General features: G+C 46.9%; 1 protein-coding gene across 1 annotated transcript in view; it reads right to left on the reverse strand.

Annotated features, from left to right (window-relative positions):
• MROH7 (maestro heat like repeat family member 7) overlaps window positions 1-10444 on the reverse strand; it is a 59590-nt gene extending 49146 nt beyond the window's left edge. Inside the window, exons 1-3 of the mRNA XM_044674797.1 lie at window positions 9163-10444; window positions 3214-3293; window positions 782-861 (exon numbers count right to left, since the gene is read on the reverse strand). Of these exons, the coding sequence (XP_044530732.1) occupies window positions 782-861; window positions 3214-3293; window positions 9163-10444 (1442 nt within the window). The remainder of the gene's footprint in view (window positions 1-781; window positions 862-3213; window positions 3294-9162) is intronic.
• Between the last annotated feature and the right edge of the window lie 7325 nt (window positions 10445-17769).

Here is a 17769-nt window from a genome sequence, read left to right on the forward strand (position 1 = left end):
CTTTCTTTCTTTCTTTCTTTCTTTCTTTCTTTCTTTCTTTCTTTCTTTCTTTCTTTCTTTCTTTCTTTCTTTCTTTCTTTCTTTCTTTCTTTCTCCCTTCCTCCCTTCCTTCTTTCCCTCCCTTCTTTCCCCCTATGAGAACCAGACCTAGAGACAAAAGGTCCTGAGTTCAAATCTGGCCTTAGATGCTTCCTAGCTGTGTGACCCTGGGCAAGTCATTTAATCCCCATTACCACTCTTCAGCCTTGGAACCAATACATAGTACTAAGTCTAAGATGGAAGGTAAGAGTTAAATAAATTAAAAAAAAAAAACTTCTGAGTGAATTGAATTAGTGAAGGGAAGGTCAAGTTGTGTGGAAGATTTGGAATGGGTCAAGCTGAGGCCAGAACACCCTTCTGTTTCACAAACGAATGTCTCCGTCAAGTTAGAATGTCCATGTTTCCAGAAGGTTCTCAGGAATGCTGTCAATGGCAGGAATTCTGGTAGGTGGGATGGTGACATCTACTTTAAGCGGGCACGTGGGGCAGTGTAGACTTGTGGTTGTTAGTGTAGGGCTAATCCTTTCTAGAATCACGCAAGAAGGATTCATGGGGGACCAAGGCTATAAAGAGGACACCAGGAGAGATGCATCAGGTAGGGAAAGGGGTGGACCTGTTCTTAGCAGGAGAAGAACTGGGTCAGACAAGGAGCGGAGCTCAAGCTAGGGGATCCGGCAGGAATAAGTAGTGGGTTGGGGCCGAGAAAGCAGGGAGAAGTGCAGGAAGGGAGACCCCCCCATACCTCAGGTGGGCCAGAGTTATCATTGCCTGCTGTCGGTTGGAGTTAGAGAGTATGTCGATGGGCTCCTCCTGGATCTGCTTCTGAAGAAGGGAAAATGGAGCAAATGAGCCGTCTTTCCTCCATTCCCCCGGCCTCACTCATAGAGGTCCCCAGAGAGAATCAAGACTCTAGAAGGGAGCCCGTCCTGCCTATCTCAGGAACGGGAATCCCCACTACAGTATCCAACAAGGGCATTCCGTTTCTACTTGAATACCTCCAGGGATGGGGTAACCACTACCTTGGGAGCCAGTCACTTGTCAGACAGCACTAATACCTCCACAAGGCTTGCCCTGTCAGAGTGAAGATCAGAGGAGCCGGGATGAAGCCCACCCTTTTAATCCTAGATCAGGAACCTATAAAGAGGGGTGCCATGGAGTAAAGAACACCAGCCTAGGGAGTCGGCAAAGAGTAGCATCTTTGATTCTGAGAAGGAAGAGTCCTTGGAGGCCACCGAGTCCAGCCCTTCCCTTTTTACAGAGGACATGATGGGAATTCTTGGAAATAACAAGCTCGCTAGCCACGTTGTTGTTCAGGGACCATTAATGGCTCTTCGCTGCTTGCCTTCGGCTAAGGACATCTGATTTCATTGGACCAGTCCCAGGCAGCACCTTTCCTGCAATTTATGGTTGGGCCAGAGTTTTGTGGCTATGTGCCTCTGGCTCACTGGGGCAGCTCCCCAGGTAGAACGCCATTCCTTTGTGCCTGAGATCTCTCAGAGTGTTGGTGATGAGCAGCTTTGCTGCCCTGCAAATGCTCAAGGTTGGGGGCGTTGTGTCCTGGCAGGCAATTGAGGGCCATCCATCACTGTAATAACAGCAACTTTTGCTCCTTGAGCCCTTGGAGGTTTTCAAAGAATTTTTCTCACCATCAGCCTGTGATGTGGGTAGCGAAAAGATTTTTCTCCCTGTTTTACAGGTGAGAAAATTGAGGCTGGAGATGAGGACCGTGACTTGCCCAGGGTCATAGTGAAAAAAGTGCCTTGCTGGATGGAAGAGAACTGAGGTCAAGGACACCCAGACTGAAACTCTGTCTCCTGTATTTACTAGCTGTGTAACCCTAGGCAAGTCATGGAAATTCTCTGGGCCTCGAGTTCTTCATCTGTGAAATAGGGATAGTGCTATTTAATAAATGCTTCTTGACTTGATTTGACTTGGCCTTGGGTAAGTCACTTAACTTTTCCTGGTCTCAGTTTTCCTATCTGTAAAATAAGAGGATGGGACAGAATTGATGGCCTCTCAGGTCTCTTTTAGCCCTAAATCTAGGATCCTGGGATGTCAGCGGTCACGGAAATTGATGTATTACCCTTTGGTTTCTTAAACTTATTGGGGAGGGTAATGGGTGCAACCCCCACCTCATGGGACAATGGTGAAAAAGCCACTTTGTAAATCCAAAAGCTCTCTAGAGATCAGTTGTCACTGGTACAGCATAGATGAGAAAATAAGGAAAGGCAATTGCCTTGGACAAGGTTTAAGTGACTGGCATGTTATAGTCACTCGGGTCACAGAATCCCCTGTGGCAGCCTGGGAAAGTTCCCTGGACTCCAGGCTAGTTGGCAGGTCACAAGGGCCTTCCTGCTTCCTTAGGGAAAAGTGGATTTGATTTCCAGTGTTCTTCATTTATGAACCTGGACAGGATGGCCTCTATCCCTGAATCTTTTTTTGTTAGTGTTCTAGCTTCCAAGATCATGTCTATCTCTGAAATTCTGTATTCCAAGGACCTTTCTATGTCTGACCACCTAAGTTCAAAGGGTCTTCCCAGCTCTCACATTCTGAGTTTTAAGGCTTCTCTCAGCTTGGAAAAATCCATGCTCTAAAGTTCTTCCCAGCCCTGACACCTCCTGTTCTAAGCTTCCTCCCAACTCTGACACTCTCGGTTCTAAGCCTCCTTCCAGGCCTGACACCCACACACACATTTTAAGCTCCCTCCTAGCCCTGACATCCCCTGTTCTAAGCAGCCTCCCAGCCCTGACATCCCCTGTTCTTAGCTCCCTCTCAGCCCTGATACTCCCTGTTCTAAGCTCCCTCCCAGTCCTGACATCTCCTGTTCTAAGCAGCCTCCCAGCCATGACACCCCCTGTTCTAAGCTCCCTTCCAGCTCTGATAGTCCCTGTTCTAAGCTTCCTCCTAACTCTGATGTTTTCTGTTCTAAACTCTCTCCCAGCCCTGACACTCCCTGTTCCAAGCTTCCCCCCAACCCTGATGTTCTCTATTCTAAGCTCCCTCCTAGCTCTGAGAGTCTCTATTCTAAGGTTCCTCGCAGAACATTCCCTGATACCATGGCCTCTCCCCACTGCTGAGGGTCAGACAGATAGCTGAGCAAACTTACCAGGGCCGTCCCCTCCCTCAAGGGGCCCCTCCTCCCCAGGTACCACAGACCAGCTCATGGCTCCGCACCATCATCTTCTTTAGCAGCTGCTTTGTCTCTCCTTCTGGCTCCGTTTGCTCTTGGCTTTTCTCAGGGACATTCTTATTCTCTTCCTCCCAGAGGGCAAAACAGGAAAAGCCACAGGGTGAGCCCCAGCTCTCCATAGTCTCTCTCTCTCTCTCTCTCTCTCTCTCTCTCTCACACACACACACACACACACACACACACACACACACACACACGCCCATTGACAGGTCAGAGTTCAGGATCAAAACTGAACCCTCTTCTCTCCAGTTACTATCCAAGGTTTGAGGGGATCTGGGTGTTCCATCTGAGTCAAGAAAGGAGAATGTCATGTTCAAAATCACAAACTGAGAGTTTGAAAGGACAAAACAAATTTGGAAGTCAGAAATACAGAGAAAAGACCACTGGAATCCCACCTCAGATCAGCCTTTAGTGCACAGGGTAGCCTTAATTAGGGGGGCAAAGTAAATGATCTCCAAGGTCCCTTCGAGCTCCAATGTTCTGGAGTTACTAGGGGTATCTTGTTTCCCCAAATGTACTATAAACTCCTTGAGTTCTGGGTAAGGGGCTTCCCCAATCCGATCCTCAATCTTCCTCCTCTTTAAACTGAAAGGATAGCATTAGATGTTCTTTTTAGAGCTTTCTCTTAGTCCTAACTTTCTGTGTTCTAAAGTCCCTCCTAAATTCAAACCATCTTCCATGTCTAACATTCTATGTTCGGTATTCTAAGATCCCTTCCACCTCTAATGTTTTAGGTTCTAAGGTCCCTTCCAGCTCTGACATTCTTTGTTTTAATGTTTAACATGTTCTGTATTCTAAGGTTCTTTCCATCTCTAATGTTCTAGGTTCTAAGGCTTCTTCTAGCTTTGACAGTCTGTCAGTGTTTTAAAATTAATTCCAGACCTAACATTCTGTGTTCTAAGACTTTTTTCAACTTGAATGTTTTATATTTTAAGATTATTTCCAGCTCTGGCATGCTATGTTCTAACATTCTGTGTTCTGTGTTCTAAGATCTTTTCCACCTTTAATGTTTTATGTTCTAAGATTCCTTCCAGCTTTGACATCCTATGTTCTATATTCTAAGGTCCTTTCCAGCTCTAATGTTCTAAGGTCTAAGATCCCTTTTAGCTCCAACATTCTATATTCCAGGTATCTCTCTTATCTTAAATACACCAGGATTTTAAAGGGTCTTAAAGTCATCACCAGCATAGCAGACATGATTAAACAAAAGAATGAGGGTAGGAAAGGCAGCTTTGATAGGGGATTGCTCCAAATCTCAGGGTCTTCTGCCAAGCTAGATCAGTCTTCCAAACCTTGTGAGGAGACTCTGTACAAGGATTCCCCCTACAAGTAGAATGTATAGAAAAGACCTTATCTGGGTCATTGAGCAGGGAACAGTCAAGTTCCCAGACCTTGTCAAAAGGAGACACTATGGAGCAGGGAGACAAGAGTTCTTAGCTTTAGAGTCAGAGGTTCTAACTAATCAGACCCAAAGAGGAACCATTTATAGACTGATGTCAATCGGAGACGGGTCTCTAGTGGAGCATATCTGGGATCTGTCCTTGGCCCTGTATTGTTCAACATTTTTTATCAGTATCTTGGAGGAAGGCAGAGATGGCATCCTCATCATACTTGCACGACATGTTTACTATTCTCTCTCGACTCTTCCTCTTCAGGGAGGTTTGAAGAACCCTCATCATAGATCTCTGGATGTCACCAGACCAAAACATGGGAAAGAAGAAGAAGGGTTAAGTTCTTCCCATCATTCCCTAAGAGGGAGAGAAATGTATGGGATGTAGTGGCGAGGAGTAGTTCATACAATCTCCTGCCTCTGCCAGGTATGCCCCAGATACGATAGTTCATACAATCTCCTGCCTCTGCCAGGTATGCCCCAGATCCTAGACTAGAGGGCAGGAAGCTCAAGGGCCAGTCCAGCCTCTGAGCACTGGGACATCTCAGGGAGCTGAATCTTCCCCTGAGCTTGATTTGGCATCTCTGAGTGAATGTTGTGGAGTCAGAGAACTATAGAATCTCAGAATGTCAGAGCAGGGATGGGCCTTAGACTAAAATATAAATATATATGTGTCTGTAAATAATATAAAATATAGGATGTAGGGGAGCTAGGTGGCTCAGTGAATTGAGAGTCAGGCCTAGAGACAGGCAGTCCTGGGTTCAAATCTAGTCTCCTCATTCTATCCTGGGCAAGTCACTTAATCCCAATAGCCTAGCCCTTACTCCTCTTCTGCCTTAGAACCAATACACAGTACTGATTCTAAGATAGAAGCTGTGGGTTTGTAAAAAATATAAAATAAAATATAGAATGGTAGACTAGCTTGAAGAGATCTTTAACATAGAATTTCAAAGTTAGAAGGTATCTTAGAGCATCGAATATCAGCTAAAAAAGATCTTCAATATAGAATGTTACAAAATATAGGAATATAAAATACAGAATGATAGAGTTGAAAGTCAGGCCCCCTCACTTTACAGTTGAAAACACAGGTCCAGAAAAATGACTTGCCTAAAACTTACAATGAATTTTCACACAATGACCTTTTCTAAATGTGAATATTTTGTCCCCTTGACCATATCATAAGCTCCTCCTGGACAGGGACCAGCCTTTCTTTTAGGTCCTTCTATCATGGAATGATGATTAATTTTTCTTCCAGAAATCTTCCTAAATCTTTCTTCCAGAAAAACATTAAGTTTTTGGTTTATAAACATGCACATGCGCACACACACACACACACACACACACACACACACACACACAGAGGTTTTGGTATAAGGTTGGGTTTGTCACTAATAGTGCTACTTCAGAAAACAACCTCAACAAGGAAGAAACTAAGGGAAGTGGTAATGTATTGACATGTCAAACTTGACTGAGTTGGAGAGTGGGGAGGTCACTCTCTTCTTGGAAAGAGAGTGGAAAATAACTCAGATTGGAGGAAGGCAGGCTGGCATAGAAATTTGATTCCATGGTTTGGCTTCTCTTTTTTTTCCAGATGGGAAATCTAGGTGGTGTAATGTAGAGAGAAGAGCCCCAGACTTAGGGGTTCAGAGGGAGGGAGAAACTGAGTGGTATGTTAGTTCTAGCTTTACCACTGGGTGACTTTGAACAACTCACTCCCCTTTTTGTCAGAGAAGTTTTCTCATTAACTCACACTATCTATTTTCTAGGGTTGACAGAAACCAAGTACTTTTGCAAATCTTAAAGTTCTCTAGAAATGTAGGCTATTATTTCTATTTATCCTTGGTAGTTCTTTCAGGTAGCTAAGCAAGAGAACTAAGACAAGCCCACATATTCCTCTGTAATGAAAGGAATGTAAAAAAATCATCCCAGGTACAAAAAGGTTAGGAGCTTAGAAAAAATCCAAGCAGATAAAAGTTAAGGTTCCAATAATAATGCTATGAACTGGGTGTGGAATATTCTCATGACTTGCTGCCAGGGTAAGATCTGGTGGCTTGGTGTGGGAAGCCCTGGGCTTATTACATTTATGGCCTCCAAACTCAAGCTCCAAAGCAAAGAACTTCACCAGCTATAAAACTCTTTTTTAAAACCCTTACCTCCATCTTCGAATCATACTGCGTATTGGTTCCAAGGTAGAAGAGTGGTAGGCAATGGGGGGTAAGGGACTTACCCAAGATCATACAGCTAGAAAGTGTCTGAGGTCTGATTCAAACCCAGGATCTCCCATCTCTAGGCTTGACTCCCCATTCACTGAGCCACCCAGCTGCCCCCACCAACTATAACATTTTTGAGATTAATTGTATGATCATGTTGCAAATCACTTTTCCTCACTGGGCCTTTGAAGACAAAGTATGAGAACATCAGAAGAAAGCAGAGAGCTTTTCATGCAACTGGTTTCCATTCATTAATCCCCGTATCTTATCAGAATTCATTTGTCTCTCTGGGCTAGAAGAAAGTGTCAGGATGTTCTCTGAATGCTGATGATTGGAGGTTTGGTAAAAGCAAGGCTTGGCCCGTGGATAGACATGTGGAACAATCATTTGGTAGATGTGTGTGAAAAGAGAGAGTGTAGGTACTGTGTGAAACTTGGCAGTTTAACTCCTCAAGTTGGGCAGCAAGGTGGTGTAGTGGATACAGTTTTGGGCCTGGAACCAGAAAGACGTGAGTTCAAATCCCACCTCAGATACTTATTAACTGTGTGACTCTGGGCAAGTCACTTAACCCTGTTTTGCCTCAGTTTTCTCATCTGTAAATCATTTTAGGGAAGCTAGTGTAGGGAACTAGAAAAGGAAATGACAAACCATTCCAGTATCTCTCCTGAGAAAACCCCAAATGAGGTCACAAAGAGTCAGACATGATTGAAATGTCTGAACAAGTTGGGGGCATGAGTCTGGGTTTACTGGGACGTAGAAGGAGGAGCTACCCCAGAGGCTCACTCATTCTGACCATCCTTTGAAACAGGAGACCACAATACAGCTCTGGTTTTCAGCAAATTCCATGAAGGGATGTGAGCCTTTGGGAGAGCCACATAATCTCTGGTCTAGGGACTGGGGTGACAAACTGTGACATTCGTAGATATTACAGTTTCTGTTAGATGTTACAGTTTCCATGTCCCTGGTGGTCTCAGCATGAGGAAAGAAGAATAAACCAACAGGCTCAGCGTTTGGAATTAGGATAATCAGCGGCATGGAGGAAATATTTTTAAGTGCAAATTATATTGGCAGAAGGAGGGTTGATTCATGTCAGTCATCACTTTTCCAGCACGGATCCTGCCTCGTTCTGTACCTCCCAAACTCTCGCCATTTGCCCTATGCTTTGCCTAGGTATGGTCTGTTGTGCTAGTGGGATCCCCCCATCATCTGCCAGGCCAGTAATTGTCAATAAAGAAAAGGAGTTAGTCTAGTATGACTTGTTCTCAGTGATCCTATGCTGGCTCTTTGGCTCTCCTCCTTTTCTAAATGCTCTCAGGAGGGCCTTTGTTATGATCATTTGGGGAATTTTGCCAGTAAGACAATACAAGTTCACTAGTCCACAGTGCGTAGCTGCCTTCTTCCCTGTTTTGACAATCTTGAGCCTGTTAGCCTCTCTCCAGGCCTAGCTTGTGTTCCTTAGACCCTCAAGCATCCCCTGCAGTCACTGGAACCCTGGACAGTGTAGAGGAGGGGATCGAGGGCTGAACCTGGAGTCAGAAAGGCCTGAATTCGAATTCTAACTCTGTCTCTTGCTAAGTGTAACACCCTGGGCAAGTCAATTCACCTAAGTCTCAATCTCCTCATTTGTAAAAGAGGGTTTTTGTGAGAATCCAATATATGTAGAGTGCTTTGCAAACCTGAAGGTGCTTTGTAAATACCTACTATTCTCCATCTGGGCCGGCGAGAATCTCTTCTCCCTCCTTCTCCCCTTCCCTCCCTCCTCCTCTCTCCCTCTTTCTGTCTTTCTCCTTCTCTCCATTTCTCCCTCTTTTCCTCCTCCCTCCCTCCTTTTCTCTTCACCTTCCCCTCCCTCCAGCTGTAATCATCTTTTCCCTAATAGTTAAAGGGTTGTTATAGCCTTGAGTTCATTTTCTCCTTACTCCTCTGTTCTTTGTCACTCAGGGCAAAGATCACAGGGCAGCAGGTAGTGAGGGGGGCGGGTGGGTAGGTGGTGAGGACTCCGTGTTTTTTGTACCATTTCATGGATGAGGAAATCGAGATGTGGCCAGGGGTGGGGGGGGGCCAAGGGAGGAAAAGGGGGGCAGAGTGACTGGCCCATGATCTCAGAGGGATGGGATGGCAGAGGCAGGACTTCAATTTGGGTCCCCTCTCCATGGGCTCAGGGGAAAGAATGTTGGATTCAGAGTCAGAGGCGGGTTCGAGCTTTGCCACTAACTTGTTACAAGATCAGTCAGTTCCCTTCCTTTCTTTTGGCCTCAGTTTACTCACGTCTAAAGTAACAGGGTCCCTTCCGGCGGGTTCAGAGCCTCGAGGCTCTCCCAAAGCTTCCTTACCGTCACTTCTGGCCTGGAAAAGGCGGCTGTCTTCGGAAGGGGACCTCGAAAGGGCCTGGAGCATCACGGACGGGCTGCTCTCGATTTTCCTTTTGAGGTCCGTCGTCTTGCTGCTGCTCTCTAGGAGGATGCTGAAGTTGTCGGGGCTGTCCTGGCCGCTGGACAGGGTCACGCAGGAGACGTCGGTCAGGATGCAGCCCGAGTCGGTCTTCTTGTCCTGGCTGTGGTCCACCACCAGGGCCATGCAGGCGATCGGGGCGAGGGCCATGAGCGAGTTGGGCCTCGAGACGTTGGGGTCCGAGAGACTCTCCGAGTTGAGCGGAGAGTCGAGGGCGCCGTTGGAGTTGCCCGTCTCCGAGCTGGTGGCCTTTCTGGAGCTGGGGGTGGAGGGCCGGCTCAGGGCCGGAGTCAGGGCCATGCTCGAGCTGGACCTGGACACGTTGCCCACCCCCACGGCCAGGGCCTTCCTCGAGCTGGGGCTGGAGGTCAGGGTGGAGAAGGGGGACAGCGTCAGGTTGGAGCTCGGCCTCGACACGCTCTCCATGTCCAGGTTCTTTTGGAAGTTCGGACTCAGACTCGGGTCGGCGACCATCAGGTGAGTCCCGGCGGAGGTGAGCAGGTTGCTCGTATCGAAAGTCAGACACAGGGCCTTGCCGGATGTCAGGCTGGGGCTCTGACTCAGTTTGACCGTCTTGTCAAACGCGGAGGAGCTGGACTTGGGGGTGCTGTTGGAATTGAGGCCCAAAGCCCTGTGGGTGCTGGGGCTCTTGTTCACCAGGAAGGCGGAGGAAAGGGCCGGTTTGAGCAGCACGGTGGAGCTGGGGATGGGGCTGTCGGCCTCGGGGCTGGGCGCCGGGCCGATCATGAGACCCGAAAGGGGTCTGGAGATCGGGTTGGACCCAGGGTCGTTGGCGTCGCTCAGGCCGGGGAGGAGGATCGTGCTGGAAGCGGGGCCGAGGATGATGTTGGGGCCCCCGCTCGAGCCCACGCTGACGGCCTTGCTGGAGGTGGGGATCTGGTACGTGATCGAGGCCGGAACGAGGGCGAGGTCCGAGCTGGCGCTCTCGGCGTCGCTCACCATGAGGGATGGAGCCAAGCCGAAGAACGGAGCCAGGGCTGCCGTAGAAGCCAGCCTGGGAAGGCTGCCCAGACTGGGGACCAGGGTCTCACTGGTGCTGGGACTTAGGGAGATGCCCAGGGTTGGGGAGAGCACCATGCTTGGGCTGGGGGTCATGTCAGAGCTCTTACTGTGGTGTGGACTTCTGTCTGGATTCAGGGCCATGCCTGACCCCTGGGGCTCTCAAAGTCACCGTCCCCTTCTTCCCTCCAAAAGCTGACTGTCCAGCACTCTGCAGCTCCCCTGACAGAAGAGAAGCGTCAGAGCATGAGCATCCTGACCATCCGGCTTCCTGCTCTACATCCAAGAGGAGAAAGGGATGGGTGAGGGCCACTTTGGGGCACAGAGGTGGTGGCCTGCAGGTACAGAATGAGGCATACCTCGCCAGATTTATTTTAAGTAAACATCTTCATTACAAGGGAGGATTCTGTGGAAGTGATAGGGTGCGTTCAGGGGTGTTGAGGAGACTTTGGGAAGTTATAGCGAGGGAGGGAAAAGAGCATCCATAAAAATGTTCATTTGAAAAAAAAAATAAGGTGGATGCTTCATATACAGTGACTATATTTCCAACCAGCTCATAGAAGAGGCTAGGGGAGTGGGTAAAAATGAGTAATGTTTGGGGGGCAGCTGGGTAGCTCAGTGGATTGAGAGCCAGGCCTAGAAACAGGAGGTCCTACGTTCAAATGTGGCCTCAGACACTTCCTAGCTGTGTGACCCTGGGCAAGTCACTTAACCCCCATTGCCTAGCTCTTACCACTCTTCTGCCTTCGAAATAAGATGTGGTATTGATTCTAAGACAGAAGATAAGGGTTTAAAAAAAGAAGAGAAAAAGAAAAGGGCCCAAGGCAGAGAAATACTTATGAGCTCCAGAAAGTACTCTGTGAATGGCCACACCATTAATTTCTACTTTGCTTTTTTCCTCCCATTCACAGATCTACAGATGACCCTCAACAGTGTGTCCATATGCTATGGGGAAATCTGGAGGTGTGGCTATCACCTGTCGCAAAACCAAGACTACTCCAGCCAAATCAGCCACCCTGAGCCCTCTGCTCCTTGCTGGCACCCAGGGGCTTCCCTCCTGAAGGTGGAGTGTCCCCCAGCTTCATAGGGGCTGCCGAGGGCCAGCTTACCTGCACACATGGTGTCTTCGAACTGGAGCAGCCCCTGAGGACAAGCAAGAGAAGACAGTATTAGAAAGAGAATTCCCTGGACTCGTGATGATGAGTGAACACAAGCACTCTGGGCTGAACAAGGAGCCCTTGTTATAATAATGGTGGACTCTCCTCAGGCTTCCTCTTCCTCCTTGACCAAAGGCAGTACTTGGCACTGTTAACCTTAACCCTGTTGGCCGCCCTGATGCACTCTCTTCCCTCTCAGAGTTTTGGACAATATCCCAGATCTTCCAATAGGTTGTTTTCTCATTCATCCCAACCTCCTTTTCCTAACTTTCATTATCTCCTCATCAACCAATTCAGACTGCCTATAAACAGGTCTGGGCATCCCCCAATCTTAAACAACCTTGACTAGAACTGACCATCTCCTAAAGCTACCTTCTTTCCTTCCTTCCTTCCTTCTTTCCTTCTTTCCTTCTTTCCTTCTTTCTTTTTCTTTCCTCACTTTCCCCCTTTCTTTCTTTCTTTTTCTTCCCTTTTTTTCTTCTTTCTTTCTTTCTTTCCTTTCTTTCTTTCTTCCTTCCTTCCTTTCTTTCTTTTCTTTCTTTCTTTTCCTTCCTTCCTTCCTTCTCTCCTTTTTCCCTTCCCTATGTCTTCATATCAAGTCTAAACCAGAAGAGTGGCAGGGACTAGGCAATCAGGGTTAAGTGATTTGCCCAAAGTCCCACAGCTAAGAAATGTCTAGAATCCAGATTTGAACCCAGCTCCTCCTGACTCCTGACACTCTATATGTATACTGTACTACCTAGCTGCCCCACCCTATTCTTTCAACCAAATCTCATATGACTTGAACTCAAAGCCCTTCACCCTGATCTGGATGCTTTTCTCTGGAGACCCTCCAGTTTGCCTCTGACCTCCTTAAAATAGAAATGAATGGAGTCTTCCCAAACTGCTATGACCAAGGCAGAGGACAGTGGGACCGTCCTCTCCTTATGTGGTGAAGGTCAGTCTCTCAATGCATCCCAAGATTTCCCAATCTTGTTTGGCTGTGACACTGCTCACATTGAGCTTGGGGTCCATTAAAACCCTCACATCCTTCTCAGAACAGCTGCTGTCTAACCATACTTCCCTATTCTGTGCTCACGAAGTTGAGTTTTTTGTAACCAAGCATAAGATGTCTATTGAATTTCATCTTCTTAGATGCCCTCCATAGCTAGAGCCTGAATTCTTTTGGATCCCGACTCCATCATTCAATATGTTTGTGATCCCTTCCAGCTTTGGGTCATTTGAGAATTTAATGAGCATTTATCCAAGTCATTGATAAAAATGTTAAAATAACACAGAGCTAAGCAAAGATCTCTGTGCCTCCCCCAGAGACTATGTGTCACAATGACATTGAACCATGAACAACAGCTCTTAGCATCATCCATCCATACATGCATCCATCCATGCATCCATCCAACAACTCTGAATCCATTTAATACTCTTCTTGTTTAGTTTATACCTCTCCATGTTTTCAAGAAAAGTAACATGAGCTACGTCATGCAAAGCTTTGCTAAAATTTAGATAAACTTTAGGTAATTGATTCTCTCATCTACAATTTAAGTAATTCTGCCCCCAAAATGTGCATGGCCAGTTTTCTTGATGAAGCTGGACTAGCTCTTAGGAATCACCTCCTTCTCTGTATGGGTTTTCTCTAACCATCTCTTGAATGGTGTGTTCCTAACTTTCCCCAGAAATCAAAGTCCAGCTTGCTGACCTCTAATTTGGCAACCCTGCTCTCTTCTCTTTTTTGAGAATCTGGACGTTTGTCCTTCGCCAGTCTTGGGGTACCCCTCCTGCCTTCCAGGATCTTTTAGAAATCACAGGCAATGGCTCAAATATCCCATCATCTAGGGCTTTCAGGAACCTTCAGGAATGATAGTTCATCTGGACCCCGTGATGAGAGTTCATCAAGGGCAACTAGGTGGCCCCATGGATAGAGTTTCTTGCCCAAGACTTGATCATGGTTGGCACTACTTTCTGGGATTCCTTTGTAAGTGTCATTTGTGCCCATGTGAAGTACCATTTGTGGGCAGCTGTCATCCATTTCTGATAAGCCTTGGGATATGCTGTTAAGTCTTAGATGCAAGCACTGGGGAGATACTGACTCCCAAATGATGAACAAGGCGCTACCTCAGCATCCTATATCATGACCACCAACTGCTATTCGTCTCTCCTTGAACTGGCCCTATTAGTTCAGGCTCTCATTACTTACTTCTTGCCTAGACTGTGGCAACAGCCTCCTAAATGGCCTCCCTGCCACTAGGCTCTCCACTAAGCTGCCAAAGTAATTTTCCCAAAGTTTAGGTACAATCATGTGACTCCCCTCTGCTCAATAAATTTTGGTAGTCCCCTACTGCCTCTCAGTTCAAATCAGGCAGTCAGTAAACATATAGGAAGTACCTTCCAAGAGCCAGGGACTGGGCTAAGCCCTGGGTCTAGTGTAACTCCTCAGCTGGCTTCTAAAGCCCTTTACAATTTTATCTATTCCTACCTTTTCAACCATGCTGATATATGATCCTCTCTACATGCTTTATGGTATGGCCAAACCAGCTGTTTCACACACAGAACACTCCTTCTCCTATCTCCATGCCTTTGCATTAGCTGTGCCCCATGCATTCCCCTCCAGCTCTCTACCTCTTGGACTCTCCAGATTCTTTTGAAGTTCTTCTCATGTCATTTTTTACATTTTTACATTTTACATTACATTTCCTGATAACTCTAGAGATTATTTCTTCCCTCTTCTCAAAATGAATGAGTATCTATTTCTAATATAATTTGTACATACTTATAGGTTGTCTCCACTGACAGAATGGAAGTGCCTTGAGGCCAGAATGTTGCATTTTGGATCTTTGTATGCCCAGTCCCTAGTACAATGCTTAGCACACAGTAGGCACCTTATAAATGCTTGTGGGTTGATTGATGGATACTTTAAAAAAAGCTTTTTAACTGCCTACCCTTTGATCCAGTCATACCACTGCTGGGTTTATGCCCCAAAGAGATCATAAGGAAAAAGGCTTGTACTAAAGTATTTATAGCTGTGGCTCTTTGTGGTGGCAAAAAATTGGAAAATGAGGGGATGCTCTTTGATTGGGGAATGGCTGAACAAATTGTGGTATCTGTTGGTGATGGAATACTATTGTGCTCAAAGGAATAATAAACTGGAGGAATTCCATGTGAACTGGAAGGACCTCCAGCAATTGATGCAGAGCGAAAGGAGCAGAACCAGAAGAACATTGTACACAGAGACTGATACACTGTGGCACAATCAAATATAATGAACTTCTCTACTAGCAGCAACACAATGATATAGGATGATTCTGAGGGACTTATGAGAAAGAAGCTATCCACATCCAGAGAAAGAACTGTGGGAGCAGAAACACAGAAGAAAAACAACTGCTTGATCACATGGGTCGATGGGGATATGACTGGGGATGTAGAATGTAAGCGATCATCCTAATGCAAATATTAATAATATGGAAATAGGTCTTGATCAATGACACATGCAAAACCCAGTGGAATTGTATGCTGGCCACGGGAGGGGATGGGAGGAAGGGAGGGAAAGAGTGTAAATGATGTAACCATGGGAAAATATTCTAAATCAATTAATTAAATAAAAATTTTCAAATCAGAAAAAAAAAATGCTACACTCAATATGCCGGCAAATTTGGAAAATGCAGCAGTGACCACTGGTTTGGAAACAATCCATTTATGTCCCAAATCTAAAGAAGGGCCATGCCAAGAATGTTCAAGGGACTCAACCACTGCTCTCATCTCAAATGGTCACGCTTAGGATTGTGCAAGCTAAACTCCAGCAATGTGTGAGCCCAGAATTCGCAGAGGAACCAGGCACCGCATTCCAGAAAAACAACCACTTCTGCTTCACTGACTACACTAAAGCCTTCTCTCTATGGGTCACCACACAATGTGGCAAGTCCTCAAGAGACGCGAGTGCCGGCTCACCTTGCCTGTCTCCTGAGGAACCTGGATGAGAATCGAGAAGCAACAGTTGGAACAGAACACGAACCCGCTGAGGGGCTCAAGGCTGGGAACGGAGTCCAAGAAGGCTTATTTATTTCACTTGGATGCGCTGCGCCTCATGGGAAGCGCCAGGTCGGACAAATAGAAAGCCAGAATGAAGGATGCTGGGAGAAATAGCAGCTCTCTCACCTGTGCAGAGGATGCCACTCTGATGGCAGCAAGTGAGGCACTAAGCAGCCTCGTGAGGGGGAAAGAGGACAGTGGAAAAGCTGGTATGAAGTTTAACATGGACAAAGCGAAGATTTTGGCAACTGGTCCCATCCCTTGCGGGCCAACAGAGGGAGAGGACATAGAAGCAGTGGCTTCTCTACTCTTGGACTCCGAGATCCCTGCAGAGGGCAGCTGCTACCCTGACACTAAGACACGCTCCTCCGAAGGGAAGCTGCCCGTACGACGAGGCAGAGGCATTGAAGGTCTGCAGAGTCAGCGCGATGGTTTTTCCAGGGACAAAGATGGCTTTAAGGAAAGCCGGGCATTGTGGATCAAGGCTTTTGAATTGTGCTGCTGCGGAAGACTTTAAAACCCTCATCTTCTTTCTTAAAATCGATACTGCGTATTGGTTGAGAGGAAGAAGAGCACTAAGCGGGTTAAGTGACTTCTCCAGGGTCACCCAGCTAGGAAGTGGGAGGCCGGATTTGAACCCAGGACATTCTACCGCTAGGCCTGGCTCTCCATCCATTGGGCTTCCCCCTGGAGAAGTCTTTTGAGAGTCCCTTGGGCAGCAGGGAGATCAAACTGGCCAATACCTAAAGAAACTCATTCAGGCTCTTTACCGGAAGGTCAGATACTGAAGCTGAAGCTGAAATATAATAATCAAAATATATCAACATAATGGAAAGACAGGAGTCATTGGAAAAGACGCTGATATTGGGAAAGATTGAAGGCAAAAGGAGAAGGGGGTGGCAGAGGGTGAGATGGAGAGACAGCATCCTGGGAGCTTGGACAGACTGGGATACCGGGGAGGATGGATGGGCCTGGCATGCCCTGGGCCATTGGGTCATGAAGAGTCGGGCACGACTGAATAACTGAACAGGAAAGCACTTATTAAAACTCGAAGGACTGCAGCTGGGTAGCTCAGTGGACTGAGAGTCAGGCCTAGAGATGGGAGGTCCTGGGTTCAAATCCGGCCTTAGCCACTTCCCAGCTGTGTGACCCTGGGCAAGTCACTTGACCCCCATGGCCCACCCTTACCACTCTTCCACCTAGGAGCCAATGCACAGAAGTTAAGGGTTTAAAATAAAAAAACTCAAGGGACTTTTCATTGTGGGTCAACAGGGCAATGAACTGGAAGTCGGGGGCTCTAGGTTGGAACCTTAGCTCCAAACACTCTCTAACTTTGTGCTCCTGAGCACACTCCTTCAACTGTCTGAGCCTCAGTTTCCCTCCTGTAAAATGGGCATCCAAATGCTTTTATTCCCTACATTACTGGGCTGTAATCCTCAAGGTGCCATCAAAAGGTGAGCTATTATTCGTGAGCTTTTCAGCTCTGTTGTTGTTGTTGTTGTTGTGGGGTTCTTGAGGGGGGGAGGATAAGTTATTCCTTTCATCTTGGGGAAGAGTCAGACTTCTGAAGCAGGAGCAGGGTTTCCACTTCTGGCTTAGCATGGAGGGGCAGTGCTGGTCTTTAGGGAGCCAGAGTGGTAGAGTGGGAAGTATACTGGACCTGGGTTCAAATCCTAGCTGGGTTTCTTTACTGTGTAATAATAACAGCTAGCAGGCATTTGGAGCTTTACAAATATTCCAACAACCCAAGGGGGAAAAGGTGCTATTATCATCACCGTTTGTAAATGAGGACACTGAGGAAGATAAGGTCAAGTGACTTGCCCAGGGTCACACACACAGGTAAGTGCCTGAGACTGATTTTGAACTCAGGTCTTCCCAAGTTCCTGCTGGGATCAGTGTTCTATGCCTTGTACCCCCTAGCAATTGCCTTTCCTTTCCCCAGTGTAGACGTCAGGTTGTTCCTCTATAAAATGAAGGAGTTGGACCAGATGGCCTGTGAAGTTCCTTTTATCTGGAAATCAATGACCTGATCTAGATGCAAATCCCATCTGGATTTCTTAACTCTCCCTTCAATCTCGGGTGAGGCCCTTCTCCTAGCTGGACCTCAGTTTCTTCCTTTGTAAAATGAGCCATTTGGACTGACTGCTCTGGCCCGTAGGACTCCCCGTCTATGACTCATCCTCAGCCCTGCCTGCCTCCACCCAGGAAGCTCAGAGATTAGGCAATAAAACAGATGCTGCTGTCCAAGGCTGTGGGAGAATCATTGACAGAGCCCTGGATCTCGTCTCCCCC

Source organism: Gracilinanus agilis, chromosome 4, assembly GCF_016433145.1.
Source record: "Gracilinanus agilis isolate LMUSP501 chromosome 4, AgileGrace, whole genome shotgun sequence".
NCBI classification, from domain to species: Eukaryota; Metazoa; Chordata; class Mammalia; order Didelphimorphia; family Didelphidae; genus Gracilinanus; species Gracilinanus agilis.